The sequence below is a fragment of the Carassius carassius genome, chromosome 48 (genome assembly GCF_963082965.1).
Source record: "Carassius carassius chromosome 48, fCarCar2.1, whole genome shotgun sequence".
In the NCBI taxonomy this organism is placed as follows: domain Eukaryota; kingdom Metazoa; phylum Chordata; class Actinopteri; order Cypriniformes; family Cyprinidae; genus Carassius; species Carassius carassius.
In genome coordinates this window covers 9,046,682-9,061,389 of record NC_081802.1, presented here as the reverse complement: position 1 = coordinate 9,061,389, position 14,708 = coordinate 9,046,682, and the positions used below count along the sequence as shown (strand labels likewise).

Here is a 14,708-nt window from a genome sequence, read left to right as displayed (position 1 = left end):
CATGCATAAATACATGCATAATACATGCATATAAATTTGTTATTTTTTCCTCTTGCAAAGTTATATAAACTCTTCTTATAGGTCTTCTTATCTCCCTTTCTCTCTTTTTGTTACCCTTTCTTCCCTTCAAAATGTCACTTTATTTCTCTTGGATTGTTTGTCTTTCCAATGCCGCATGTCGCTGAGAAAATTGAATCGAAGCGCTGGCCACAGTGGCGCTGCTCGATAAATAGATATAATGCATCGTTTTATATTTTGTATGTCAGCAGAACGATGTCAACATAGAATCCAGTTAGACTTTGTTATCTTCTGCCTGGATCTTTTTGCTTGTCGTATCAAAACTGCAATTCAGTTTCTGGTCAGCTTCTTTTTGATGTCAAACGTTTCGCTGTTCACCCGACGTATCATGAATTCATGAAAACCAATTCAGAGCTGTCAAACACGCCACAGCTATTCAGCATGAAATGACACGCGACTTGGTGTTGAGAGGCGGACGTGTGCGAATATCATTTTCAGGGTGGCTGGACTATGTCCTTCCCAGCTGTCAGTGTGTGTCGGAGGTCAGAGGGGAATTCCTTTGTGTTTTAGTGAGATTTCGCTAAGTTTCGGCAATTTTTTTATGGGGACATGCAGTGGACTCACCATATGCTTCCCAGTTAATAGCTGGAGTCGTGTTTTCATAAAGGGATCCGGAGAAGTGGAGCGGGCTGAATGGGAAAAATCTGTTCTGACACCTGTTCAGAGACACTCACACACACCTACATGCTCCATTGTTCCTGACAGTTTGTGGGATTCAGTGCACCAGCAAGACAAAGCTGGCATTGGCACTCCAGTGGCTCAATCACAGTTTGTGGCTCCCACAATTGATAAACACAAACAATGAGTGTGCATGAAATTACAGCGATTATACTTACAAGAATAGTTTGTCAACTTCATTTGCACACTTTTGTGTCGTTCCAAATCTGTACGGATTCCTTTTTTCAGTGGAACCCGAAAAAGTGGTGCTCTTTTTCTTATAATGGAAGTGAATGAGCTCTGAAGGAGATGAAAACACCCTAAAACTATCATCAAAATGTTTTTTATGGCATTATGTTCTTTTGAAGGCAAATAACAGCTTTTCGTGAGGAACAGACTTAAGTTGGTATTTACTGAAATCTTCCCCTTCAGAGACAGTCTGATTCATTTATCATTCGTTATCAGCGATTCATTTGAAATATTTGACTCAAAAGAACTATTCAGTGGTCATTGGAATGAAAATGGAGATGGACATCGGTATTTCTCTCAGGAACAATTTTCAGTGGATAATGGGTTAAATGTCTGTCTTTTTTCACTCAAGAGTATTCGTTTGTCACTTTTAAGGTGCTTTTTTTTTTTTTTTTTTTTTTTTAGAGCTTGACAGCCGCAGTTGTATAATACTGTATTTCAAAGCATCAAAGTGGTTCATATGACATTTTTTTAAGGCAAATGATAGCTTTTCATGAAGAACAGACTGAATTTAATCATTATTTACTGAAATCCTTCCTTCCAGTGAGAGTTCGGTTTATGAATGAATCATCACTTTGATCTGGAACAGTTGATTCATTAGAAAGATTTGAGTCAACAAAAAATAAAAATCATGATTGGGACATTGTTACTTTTCCTCATGACATTTTTTTGGTAAGTAGTAGCTTACATTTCGTCCTTTTTATGTTCAGATGTCTGGTGCTTTTTGTCATTTTAGAGTTTGAAAGCCCTAGTTGTCATTCAATTTTATTATATTTAAAAGCATAGGCCAGAAAAACAAACAAACAAACAAAAACTTACATTTATTTACATAGCTTTCAATAGATTTCCATATCCAACAATTAAAATTAATTTCCTTGCACTGCTTTAATGCGTTTTCAGCATTTTGCACATGTTTATCTTTCATAATCTATGTGCTTTACTTTTTCTTCTGCCTGGATCTCTTTCTTTCCCATTACAAGCTTTAAAGGGACGTTCACACCAATGACCATAAAGTTTTATTAATCATTTGAACTCTACAATAAACAATAGCATAGACCACACCACAGCAATAACAAATATAGCTGCAAGCAGCAATTACGGGACCAAGCACTCCACCGGCAAATTTAGGAGCTAAGCATGGCATAAAGGACCACATCAAATGCAACAGTGAGCAATTACAGCAATTATAGGATGATTGTAATTGAAATGGCTGAAAAATCCTACATACAACCACTAGTAATATAATTAAGTGGCTTATCACTTTTGACCAAGAGGTGGCGCTGTTATCAAATAATTTTGGCGTGTTCTGTGAGAGATGACAATGGCACACACAAAGTTTGGTGTCAATATGCCAAAGCATTGCAGCGATATAGGCTGAAGTGTCATTTTGGCATGATTCCTCAAATTCGTTGCGGTGGTATGCGAAAACGGTGTTGTTACACAATTCAAAATACAAAATTTATAACATTTTGTCAGCACAGTCTAAATATCATCTGATTAAATTTTGGTGAAAATCAGACAAACGGTTGATGAGGAGTTCACAAAAGTAGGTTTGCAATAAAAAGTTATTAGCATTTTAATAAGCCTAATTATTAACCATTAAGGAATGGTTTATTACTCTTGACCAGAGTTGGCGCTGTTACCAAATTTATGTGGCATGGTCAGTGTGAGGTGACGATGACACATACAAAGTTTGGTGCAAATATGTCAAAGCGTTGCAGAGATATAGCCTAAAATGCATTTTGGCACCCTTCCAGCAAATTTGTTGATGCACTAAATGAGAACCGTTTCGTAAATCGACACGAAGTCCATAACTTTTTGCCAGCATGGTCTGAAGATGAAATTTGGTGAAAATCGGACTAACGGTCTAGGAGGAGTTCGAAAAAGTAGGTTTTCAACATTAATCAAAATGGCGGACAGGAAGTATTGCCAATTTTCACATAATTGATATCGATGCTCTCGGCATGACCAACAGAATATATGGAGACCATTTTCATTTCAGTTGTCTAATTTATTCAAAGGTTATTAGCATTTTTGTGATATTTCATTATAACTCTTGACCACAAGGTGGCACTGACACCAAACCTTTTGAGTACCTTCAGGGCATGGAGCCGAATATTTTTGTAATTATTTTCATAACAATACGATGCTATACAGCATTTTAAAACATAATTCAAAATGGCCGACGCCTAAAATGGCTGACACTGGGAAATTGTATATCATTCAACTTGACATGACTCACTGAATCGAAAGAGACCAGTTGTGTGATTTTTGGCCAAAGCATTCAGAAGTTATAAGCCAAAATATGCATTTTTCATATCTCCTGACCACTAGGTGGCACTGCGTCGAAACACTGCATGTAGTCTCAGGTCATGCTTATTATAACACACACCAAGTTTGGTCTCAATATGCCAAACCGTTGCCGAGATATAGCCTAACATACATTTTTGCGTGGTTTTCAACAAATTTGTTCACGTGTCATTCGAGAACGGTTGGACGAATCAACTTGAATTCCATAACTTTTTGCCAGCATGGTCTGAAGATGATCGCAGCCAATTTTCGTGAAAATTGGACTAACTGTCTAGGACGAGTTCTAAAAAGTAGGTTTTACGAACAATAAAATATAGCAAAAATGAATTTTGGTGTTCATTTGACTTGGCATAAGCCAAGGATTCAAAGGAAAAATAATTGTACTTTTGTGGCTTATGGTTCAAAAGTTATTAGCATAGAAACATTTAATCTTTGGACAAGTGGTGGCGCTAGAGAGTCGGACTCTCTAAATGTGCTGTGGTTAATGTTGATATTGTCCTCTATCAGTGTGCCAAATTGCACAACTTTCCCGCAAGCGGTTCTATGGGCTGCCATAGACTTGCGGCGGAAGAAGAAGCAGAATAATAATAAGAATCCTAACAGATACAATAGGAGCCTACGCACCTTCGGTGCTTGGCCCCTAATAACAACATCACGGCGGATCGATATAGTTGGAATTGCTTTCACAATGATTTTTTACAGGTGGTGAATTATAAAACGGCCAATAAGTATCATCTCATCTTTAAAAAAGGGGAAACATTTAAAGCGGTACACGACAACAATGCAGCAGAATATAGTTATCCCTATAATTATTGTTCTTGGTGTGAACGGAGCACAAGGCCTGTTCATACCAGTTTAAATGATACGAAGTAATTTAAGTTTAAAATAGTTGCAATTCTTTCAACCTATCACTGGAAAAGTGTGTTTGCATCATAATGAAAATGTTTGGCTTTTGAACAATAGTTATTTTTTATTTTTTACCTTGCCTTTAAATCATACTATTTTGTTCATAAAGACATAGTTTTCCAATCTGATCCAATGAAGAAAATAAAGTTTGGTGCCAAAAGTTTGACTGAATCAAAAGAGCATTTTACTGTGAAGTGACAAATTATTGAATTGAAAAATCTTTAGTTCATTGAGGCGATGTTTTGTTTTGAATTTTTCTTGCGCCAAAAATTCAAACTTGGTATAAAAGGGCGCCTTCAGTTACTGAAAAGATCACAGAAGATCCAGAAACTTTGGTTGTATCAATAGGACAATGATGCCAGGGCTCAATCTCTTACATAACATATGTCATAATCTTTGGCTGACGTCTTCTGTAATGGCGTTTTGTCAATTCCTGTCTCGCATCTGCCGAATTTGGCAACATAACACAAGTTTCCTGTTGTACAAAGGTTTTTTTTCAGGTTTTTCATGTGCGTTCCAGAAAGCGTGGCCCTGAGTTCAAAGCCACTGTTTTGATGCGTGCTTCCTAGATATTATTCAAAGCCGACAGTCTAGGAACTTTGATTAACTGAGGCATCTTTACAGTTCCCTGTCAGAAACTACCATAGCTGGGTCATTTATTACTGCTATTTCTTGTTGGTCGTTTCCTCCCTCAGCAGTTCAGGACTGAAACATGTCGAATTTTGTGGTGACTTCATCCAGGCTTTTTATTGATTGCTTATACACATGACACTCAAAGTACATACATGTCATCATTTGTACTGACTGCTCGACATCAACATGTCTTACTCGCGGTGCTTTCTAGTAATTTTTGATTCCACAGGGAGCAGCCAAAGGGACCTTGATGCACAGAAGAGCAAGTTAAATATTTCCTGTCGTCGCCTGTCAGAAATGTTGGTACGCCTGAGAGCGCAAATTAAAATAGGAAATGTTTGAAATTGCCATTGCTGAGCCCCCGCGATGTAAGCGCTCTGTCACCTGATTTTTCAAAGCTACAGCTTCGGCTCCAAGACGTTGAGATGGAGAAACTCATTTCTTTCTGTCCTCTTGGAGACAAGTCAGCTCCCTTCACCAGCCAAGTGGTTATCGCCAGGCTCAATTAGGTGCTGGATTGCCCATCTGAATGAAGGAAAAGGTGTAGTCAATCACTTTTAGGTTGCAAGTTGGAGGTTATAAAAAGGGAAATAGGCCTGATGCCACATTTTGTCCTTGATGTTCTTTCTAGGATCTATAGATGGGAAATTACTCAATGGTGCTCGTTAAATGAAATCAATATTTTAATTTCACTGGGGTTTGGATGGTTGAGTGGTGGCTTAGCGGTTTGACTGCCAGATGCAATGAGCTTTGGTGCTCATTTAGGAAATGCAGGTTTGAATCCATGCGTCAGGGGGAAAAAAAGTGATAGAAACGGACATATTGACACTCTCTCTGTGAAAACAAACTCCCGTTCCTTCACTGGCACTCTGGCAGCATCCTGCTATATTAAAGGCAATCAGTGCACATTAAGATCACGGAACGGGTTGTGTGAAAACCACTTCAGCTCGTGTCTGTGGGTTACAGTATCTGCGCACTAGCACCATGTTAATGTGTCAACCGACTCTTCGCCTGTCTCCTTCTTAATTGCATCTTTTCATGTCAGAGAAAGAGGACACAAACACACACACACACATACATGACATGCTGCCAGACGATTGCAGGATGCACCTGCATGTTCACATGCTGGAAAAGACCAGTAATGAGGTGGAATGCAGACTGTTATATTTCAATCCGCTCGAATCAAATTTTTGACTAAGACGCCAATTATGTGTTCAGACATCTTAAATATTCATCCATTCCATTGGAGTGGAAAATCCCCGGTGTTGTGCGTCGGACCATATGGTGTGCTTGAGTGACTAGTCTGAACGTCTCCCAGATGGCAGAAACCTCTGCATCAGTATCCAACTTCTACACGCCTCTATAAATGTTCCAAATAATGGGCTGGTTTGAAATCTGATTTCTTCTTTCGAATACATAAATTAGAGTTGCTGTACTTTTTTTTACATTTTTACTTTTATCTATCTACTTTTTCATTTGTTTGCCCTGCCATTCTGTCTATCATTCTTGCGTTCTTTCAGTTGTTCTTTCTGTTGTTGTTTTGTTTTGTCTTCCTTTCTTCTTCTCTTTTCTTCTCAACCATCAGGACTAGGTCACAAACTTCCTATCTTCATTGATACTGGTGATCAGCCATCTGTGTCAACCACACAGTAATAGAGAGAATTCACCATTTTAGTGCTTATATTGTGGCACACATCTTTTTTTTCTCTTCCTTTTGCTCTTTTCAATTGCACACAAATACACAGAAATGAATGGCTGTGATTCACTTATTTGTTTGTTTGATGCATTTATGGTGCCCCTCAAGGCACAATGTGTTTGTCTTGCATCACAAATAGAGATCTGTGGGCTTAGACGTGAGCTTTTAACCCACTCGTGAATTGTCTTGGAGAAATGCCATGATTTGTAGAGATGAAGCAAAAATATATTATAAACGTTCCAGGGAAGCCGATAAGAGACCCATTTGCAAATGCACAATGTAAAAAACATTTAAAGGAAACTCTGTTTTGTCTTATTACGGAAAAAAGGATGCTCGTATCTCCTGTTTGTATTGAGGTGTGGTGTGTATGTGTGCGTTTTGAGGGAGCAACACTGTAGCTTGATTCATGACTGTGTCCAAAAACTCACAGTGGCAAGACTGCCAATGACGGATGCATTAAGATGTTTTGGAACTACTCTCCTTTAGTTTCTGTCCATAAGGGAAGGGGAAATAAAATCAAAGAACATTTTCATTTGTTTCTCCAGCGATAATACATGGAAAGTAAAAGATTTTTCATAAGGCTCCCACTTTTCTTCTAGATCTCCAAGCCCCAAACTGCACTTAAAATAGAATATGCTCAATGTTGCTGAAATAAAATGGATAATTAGTTTGCATAATATTTATGATGTATCATAGCAATTATTAAATTAATTAATTAATCAAGTAAAAAACTGGAACTCATATACAGGTCCTTCTCAAAAAAATAGCATATTGTGATAAAGTTCATTATTTTCCATAATGTAATGATAAAAATTAAACTTTCTTATATTTTAGATTCATTGCACACCAACTGAAATATTTCAGGTCTTTTGAAAAAGTGTGGCAAAAAACGCTGCACAACGAGAAGAGGTGACCGGACCCTGAGGAAGATTGTGGAGAAGGACCGATTCCAGACCTTGGGGGACCTGAGGAAGCAGTGGACTGAGTCTGGAGTAGAAACATCCAGAGCCACCGTGCACAGGCGTATGCAGGAAATGTGATACAGGTGCCGCATTCCCCAGGTCAAGCCACTTTTGAACCAGAAACAGCGGCAGAAGCGCCTGACCTGGGCTACAGAGAAGCAGCACTGGACTTTTGGACAAATTTTGCATGTCATTCGGAAATCAAAGTGCCAGACTCTGGAGGAAGACTGGGGAGAAGGAAATGCCAAAATACCTGAAGTCCAGTGTCAAGTACCCACAGTCAGTGATGGTCTGGGGTGCCATGTCAGCTGCTGGTGTTGGTCCACTGTGTTTTATCAAGGGCAGCGTCAATGCAGCTAGTTATCAGGAGATTTTGGAGCACTTCATGCTTCCATCTGCTGAAAAGCTTTATGGAGATGAAGATTTCGTTTTTCAGCACGACCTGGCACCTGCTCACAGTGCCAAAACCACTGGTAAATGGTTTACTGACCATGGTATTACTGTGCTCAATTGGCCTGCCAACTCTCCTGACCTGAACACCATAGAGAATCTGTGGGATATTGTGAAGAGAAAGTTGAGAGACGCAAGACCCAACACTCTGGATGAGCTTAAGGCCGCTATCGAAGCATCCTGGGCCTCCATAACACCTCAGCAGTGCCACAGGCTGATTGCCCCTATGCCACGCCGCATTGAAGCAGTCATTTCTGCAAAAGGATTCCCGACCAAGTATTGAGTGCATAACTGAACATAATTATTTGAAGGTTGACTTTTTTTGTATTAAAAACACTTTTCTTTTATTGGTCGGATGAAATATGCTAATTTTTTGAGACAGGCATTTTGGGTTTTCATGAGCTGTATGCCAAAATCATCAGTATTAAAACAATAAAAGACCTGAAATATTTCAGTTGGTGTGCAATGAATCTAAAATATATGAAAGTTTAATTTTTATCATTACATTATAGAAAATAATGAACTTTATCACAATATGCTAATTTTTTGAGAAGGACCTGTACATGTATTTTACAGACATTTATTTATAAAAAAATTTATTTGCTGACTTTTTTTTTGTTAGTGCATTATTACATTTTTGTATTTTTTGTTATTTATATTTTTTATATTAGATTTGTTTGCATGCATATTTCCATGAGCTGATATCTTTCTCTCTGTGAAACTGCACTGATTTTGTTCCTCAATGTGAATATCTTTTTCGTGAATATTAGTATTAGGAAAAATAATTATTTGAAATCTGAATACATTTATAAATCCTAAATTTAAAGTTATAATTCGAAAAACAAATGTAAACAATGAATGAATATCTAAAAGAATAAATGCATATATATTAATTTAATAATTTTATTTAATATTAATAATATGTATATGAATATATCATACATGTGTGTATATATTTGCGAACCAGAGTATTGACAAGGCTTATAAATTCATCTGTACTTCTATATTTCCATAATTAGCAGTGGGGGTTCAGTGCCTTGCTCAAAGGCACCTAAGTCATGGTATTGCCTACCCGAGATTCAAACCCACAACCCTAGGGTTAGTAGTCAAACTCTCTAACCACTAGGCCACAACTTCCCCTGCAACTTCCCCTATATATTCCCAATTTACATGTGTCTCTACAGAATTATAACTTTATATTCATAATTCCTGTTGTCATTTCATTCTCTCTCTCTCTAATCAGTGTACTTTTCAGTGGATTTCTTTTGGCATGTCTAATGTCCACCTGATGAAAAGTGTTAGTCTGATAACCTAAAGTAATTGTTCACATCCCCTCACATGGATAAGCCCCAGGTATGAGCAGTATTGATGCCTGCTTTAGCTCTAACAAGACTCCGGATGAGTTGACGGAGGCCGGAGGCTGTGTGAGTCTACAGAGGTCTGGCATGATGTTTCGCCAAAATCAGAGAGCCCAGGCTGGGCGAAACAACAGCAGGATCAGCTCATGCCAGTGCACAATCGCCTTCCCGCAGTGAAGACAAAGTGGGCAGCATCTAAAACTGTGCTTTTCCCCTGAAAAACCTTTGAGAAAGAAAATCATTGATACAAACAGATTCATGGACTGAGCTGTAAGGGACTCTGTGTCCGCCAGATCTTTTGTCTGCAAGCATGTTGGCTTCCTTTTGTTTGAGTATCAGTTCTTTTAGTATGTGTGTGGGTTTGTCGTAGTGTTTGTTTGTGTACGCATTCACTCGCCTACCTCCATGTAGGAGGTTTTCGGCTTGTTATCTGTCACCTGCCTGTGACAGACAGCAAAAAACGGCATGGCTTCAACCTGCAGATGCAATTACGAGATAGACTCCCATGATTCCTGGCTGAGCGTTTCTGGAAGTCACATGATCAGGAATGTAAAACAGACCCCCCACCTGTTGGGAATCGAGAAGAACAATGCTGGAAGGAAGATCCAGCTTTGATTGAACTGACACGCCGTCCATTTAACCCAGCAGATGAGATTAAATTAACTTGAGCGATTAATCGACTGTGCGGCCGCAAATGAACCGACTGGCTCATTCGTTCTGATGCCCTGGACAGCTCATCTGTCAGTTTGTCCTTGCACTCGTCTTTGACTCGGAGCAGGTGAGCGGCCCGCTGTAACATACACTGGTTATCCATGTCCATTCTCTCAGACAGCGGCTTGTGTTTCGCCCTTAGCCACAGAGAGTCAAATCTGCAGCATCTATTATTTACTGCCAGCTCTTGGTCTCTCTCACACTTGGTTTGTACTAAAGACTTTCTGCCTGTGATAATGTAGAATGGGCTTGTCAGACATATATATCTATATGTTCTTCTGCCTGACTATTGTTCTGTCTGCCTTCGTTCTATCTGTACTTTGTTCCATCCATCATTCTGTCTTTCTGTTTATCTGTCCTTTGTTCTGTCCATCGATCTGTCTGTCTGCTTACCTATCTGTCCGATGATTTATCTTTTTTTATCTATTTATCGTTCTGTCCATCTTGAGATTTGATCTGCTCAGCCAGCCGTCTGAAACTGCATTACATCAAAAAAATATGCTTGCCTTTAAAAGATTTACAAAAAAACCATCATGTGTTGTTGTGAGTGATTTCACTGATGTTTAGCTACTGTAATAATGCTGGCAAAAATGGCTGTTTTCATGAAGACTGCGGTGATAACGGATTCGTTTTTGTACTTGTATGTTTTCTTCAGGTTGAGTTCAGTACACATGTTTTTTTCGACGGGATATAAAGACATTTGAAAGGCTTGCTTTGAATATTGTAATCTATTTGATGGGTTACTTGGCTCCTATAAACTGAAAAAAAGAGAGTGTAAATGCACTTGCAGTCTTTAATAGTTTAATCACAATTAGTTTTGACATGACCTAAATGTATACTCAGTTCACCGTTCTCTCTCTTTTTCTCTGTTTCTCCTTCAGGATGCTGGGGGAGCACTGCTTGACTGCGCTCCAGTCTCTCCTTGCTGTGTTTCTGCTCTTCACCCTGGATCACGGTGAGTCATTCTCTCCTGAATCGGAGTATTCATCTAATCTTATCCATTCAGTCGTGGGAGTGCACTTGTCAATCAAAAGCCCTCGTTGACTGAGAAACAACTTTTTCAAATCTCAAAATATCCCAAACCTGCAGCTAAATAAGTGCAGTTTTCCACTTGGAATTCTTCCACAATGGAAGAAACCAGTGCAACATACACATTTTTAAAAATAAAGGTTCTTTATTGGCGTTAATAGTTCCATTCATGAACCCCACCACAGCTATCCATCCATCCATTCATGAAAGTCAGTGGCGACCAAATATTTTGTTTGGACCCCATTGACTTTCATTGGATGCACAAAAAGTTAAAAACACTCTTATTTTACATTATTTTGTTTTCCACTGAAGAAAAAACAAGTAATATAGGTTTGGATTGAGGCGAGTAAATGATACCACAATTTTTTCTTTTTTTGAGGAAGCATTCCTTTAAACAGGTTTTCTCGTCCTTTCATCTTGTGGTAATTACCATCGCACACCTTTCCCTGTCCAGACACTGATGAGTCTTTTTGGACATCGCTGATAAATCCCCCTCGGCTGGATTCTGCCCTCCGCTGGTTCCATCTGCAGTAAATAGAGAGTGCGCGAGGAACACTTTCATCTGCAGAAAGCCTCATTTTCTCACATTGCCATCTAAAGACTTGTCATCACTCACTCTAATGCCTGCAATGGCTCTCAGCGGCGGTGAAACGTGCCCACGTGCCATTACAAAGGAAGACGCTTATGCATAGCCTAATCTGTCAAAAGCCTTTTTTAGATGCAAATGCTTAACTCTCCACCATGCGAAACCATGTCCCAAATCAGAGCTTTTTGCAAGGCCATATTGTATGGCAAGAGCGTTTCACAGACCGGCCTCTTCTGATTTCAGATCACACGGGTTCTTATCGGGCCCTTGCAGGGTTGCAGGCCAGTGAGTGGAGTCTTTAGGTCCCTGACCCGCTTGCTGCCATCTGCACCAGTTGCTTGGAGTTGGGTCTGAAACATGCGCCTGTCTTTTTTAGCGTCACTTGCAGTGAGCAAGACAAGGCTGTGCATAATCTGCATAAAGCTTTCCTCGCCCTCTTAGCTTTGCTCTTCGCTCAAAATGCAATTTCTTTTAAACTAAGTTTTATTTATTCATTTAGTCTTTGTGAAACGCTGAGCCATGTGTCCTTTTAATGTTCTTTCTCTTAAAATGTAAAATGCCAACATTATATCCAAAAGGGATTGAATGTCACAAAAATGAGTTTATTGATGCACATTATTCAATAAGTCTGTTATTCCCATAAATAATTAGTTTAGCATTACTCATTTTAATGGTACAACACTCAAATATTTAGTCATGTTTAAGTCACGCAGCTGCTGCTGCAGTTTATGTTGGAGTTGGCCGGTGTATTTTTCGTCTGAATGGGACTTGGTTTGAGTAGCATCTCCGTATCACATTACCTAGCCATTACCTAGCAGAGAACGGGAAATGCAGTCAAGCCTCTGGACTCAGAGATCTCTATGTATGTGTGTGTATTTAAGCAAGAAACAGGAAGGAAGACAGGAGATATTGAGCTCAGACACCCTGGGCTCGGTTAATATTCATGGCGCCCTGAATGTGACGGGAACCTCTGGGGGGTTTCCAGGGGAGAGCATCTCATGCGAGACGCATTCAGAAAGGGAATGTCATTAGGACGGCCCGTATGCGTTTGCCACTGTACTGCATTAGCACACCTGTTCAGTTTTTAATACGATGATTCCCCTTCTCAAACACAGTTCTGGAGGAGGCCGTATCCATGATGGCGGAGGATGAAAGACACCGTTGGAGGTCCTACTTAAGAGTGCGAATCAAATAAACAGTCCTTATTCGCTGGAAATAATGCAAGTTTGCCACTAACGCTTTGGCTATGTGGACACATGATTGTTTCGAGCTCAGACGGCGCGTGCATTGTGTGCGCTTGTACGGAATTAGACGCCATGGGACAGTCTCGGCCTGTGGTGGAGTAACTGAAAGAAAGAGCTAGGGGAAAATACGGACAAACATGGGTAATTTGCCAAGTGGTGGACTGTATAAGTGGTGCCAGCACTAAAGAGAAACCGCAGTACTCATTCGGATTCATTATTGCATTAGCGGTGTATCTGTTGCCACGGCAACTGTTATAAAGAAGTTAACATTTGCAGGAAAATTAACATCACTGCAGGTGTCTGACTTCTTACAGGGGAAGGTCAGGTAAGAAAATTAGAGGACTTATTTGATAGGATTTGGTCCATTTTATATCTTTTAATGTCTCTCTCTTTTTTTTCTGTTTATTGTTTTTAAATCCAACTATGTTGGTATTCGTTGTTCATTCGTTTTTACGTTCGTACGTTCGTTCATTCCCTAATAATAATAATGATAATGATTAATTATAATTAATGATGTTTTATAAAAGTATTTTATTATTTATAATTTAATAATAATTGCGATGATAATAATTATTGTTGTTAGTATTTTTTATTATTATTATTGACCATAATAATAGTCATCATTATTATTAATTAAGAATTGTTATTATTGTCATCATCTTTAAATAAAATAAATTAAAGTTTAATTATTAATTTATGTTTATTATTATTATTATTATACAAATCAATATATGCATACATTTGTATCAATATTTATACAGATTTATTTGTATAAATATTTGTTTACCACTCACAAAGAGTGATTGCGTTCACAAGCCAATTTGTTATTTATTTATTTAGTTAGTTAATTAGTTATAATTAAATAATAATATAAGTAAATAGTTCTTAGTCTTATTTGTTCATTATTATTATTATATATACGTTAGTATATTCAAAAAGAAATAAACAAATACAATTTGGCATGGCATGCTTGTAAATATTTGAAGAGAGATCACTCGTTAAAGCAACAGTTCACCTTCAGTTATTGGTCCCTATTGACTCGCATAGTGTTTTTTTCTATACTATGGAAGTCAATGGGGACCATCAAATGAAGGTGAACTATCCCTTTAACATTCATTTAACATACTGAATGCCTTCTGTCACTATTAAGACTAAGGTTGTGTGAGGAAAGTAGGTGGCTTTTTCATTTTATAGTATAAGACTCATTTTTTATTTTAATTTTATTTCCTTCTTCCCTCCAATTTTATTATGTTTTACTGTCATTAATTGCGGTGCTCCTTTCGGTCGGTGTTGTAAAATAAGAGACCGGTTACTTCATAAAATCCCTCAAATATCACTGTCGAAACAAATGAATGAGAAAACTACAGAAGGCACGGCTTGTAAGCATAACCCCGGCCAACAATCGATCAGTCATTTGGTGGCTGCTGGGTAATTGAAGACAATTGGGCCACTGTCAGCAAACAGCCAATTACATTAGCCTGCAGAAAAAGAAAGAGAAGAAAAAAACAGTTTGTAGAAGATGCGTTCGAGCGCTGTTGCCTTGCGTTCCCTGTTCTGGGTTGATAAAGGCTTCTGACAGAATTTAATGCATTCCGGGTGTTCAAAGACGATGGGAAATAGTCACAATACATCATACAGTCGCAGGATTTTTGGCCAATCTTCGGCCTCATAACCTTCTATATTTTACCTTCTATTTGGCTCGACCTCAGATGGACGAGAAAAGATTAAAAACAACAGCAGAATTTCAAACAAAAGGCCGATCTCCAGGGGGTTATCCTTGTAAAAACATTTCCATCTAAATGCAGATTTGGTATATTTCGCCATGCTTCTTACATTCAT

General features: G+C 38.6%; 1 protein-coding gene across 2 annotated transcripts in view; it reads left to right on the top strand.

Moving 5' to 3' along the window:
• LOC132131449 (neurocan core protein-like) overlaps positions 1-14,708 on the top strand; it is a 115,337-nt gene that overhangs the window by 17,470 nt on the left and 83,159 nt on the right. For both annotated transcript variants that reach the window (XM_059543474.1, XM_059543473.1), the window contains exon 2: positions 10,892-10,965. In XM_059543474.1, coding sequence (XP_059399457.1) covers positions 10,893-10,965 — 73 coding nt within the window. In that variant the 5' untranslated portion in view covers position 10,892. The remainder of the gene's footprint in view (positions 1-10,891; positions 10,966-14,708) is intronic.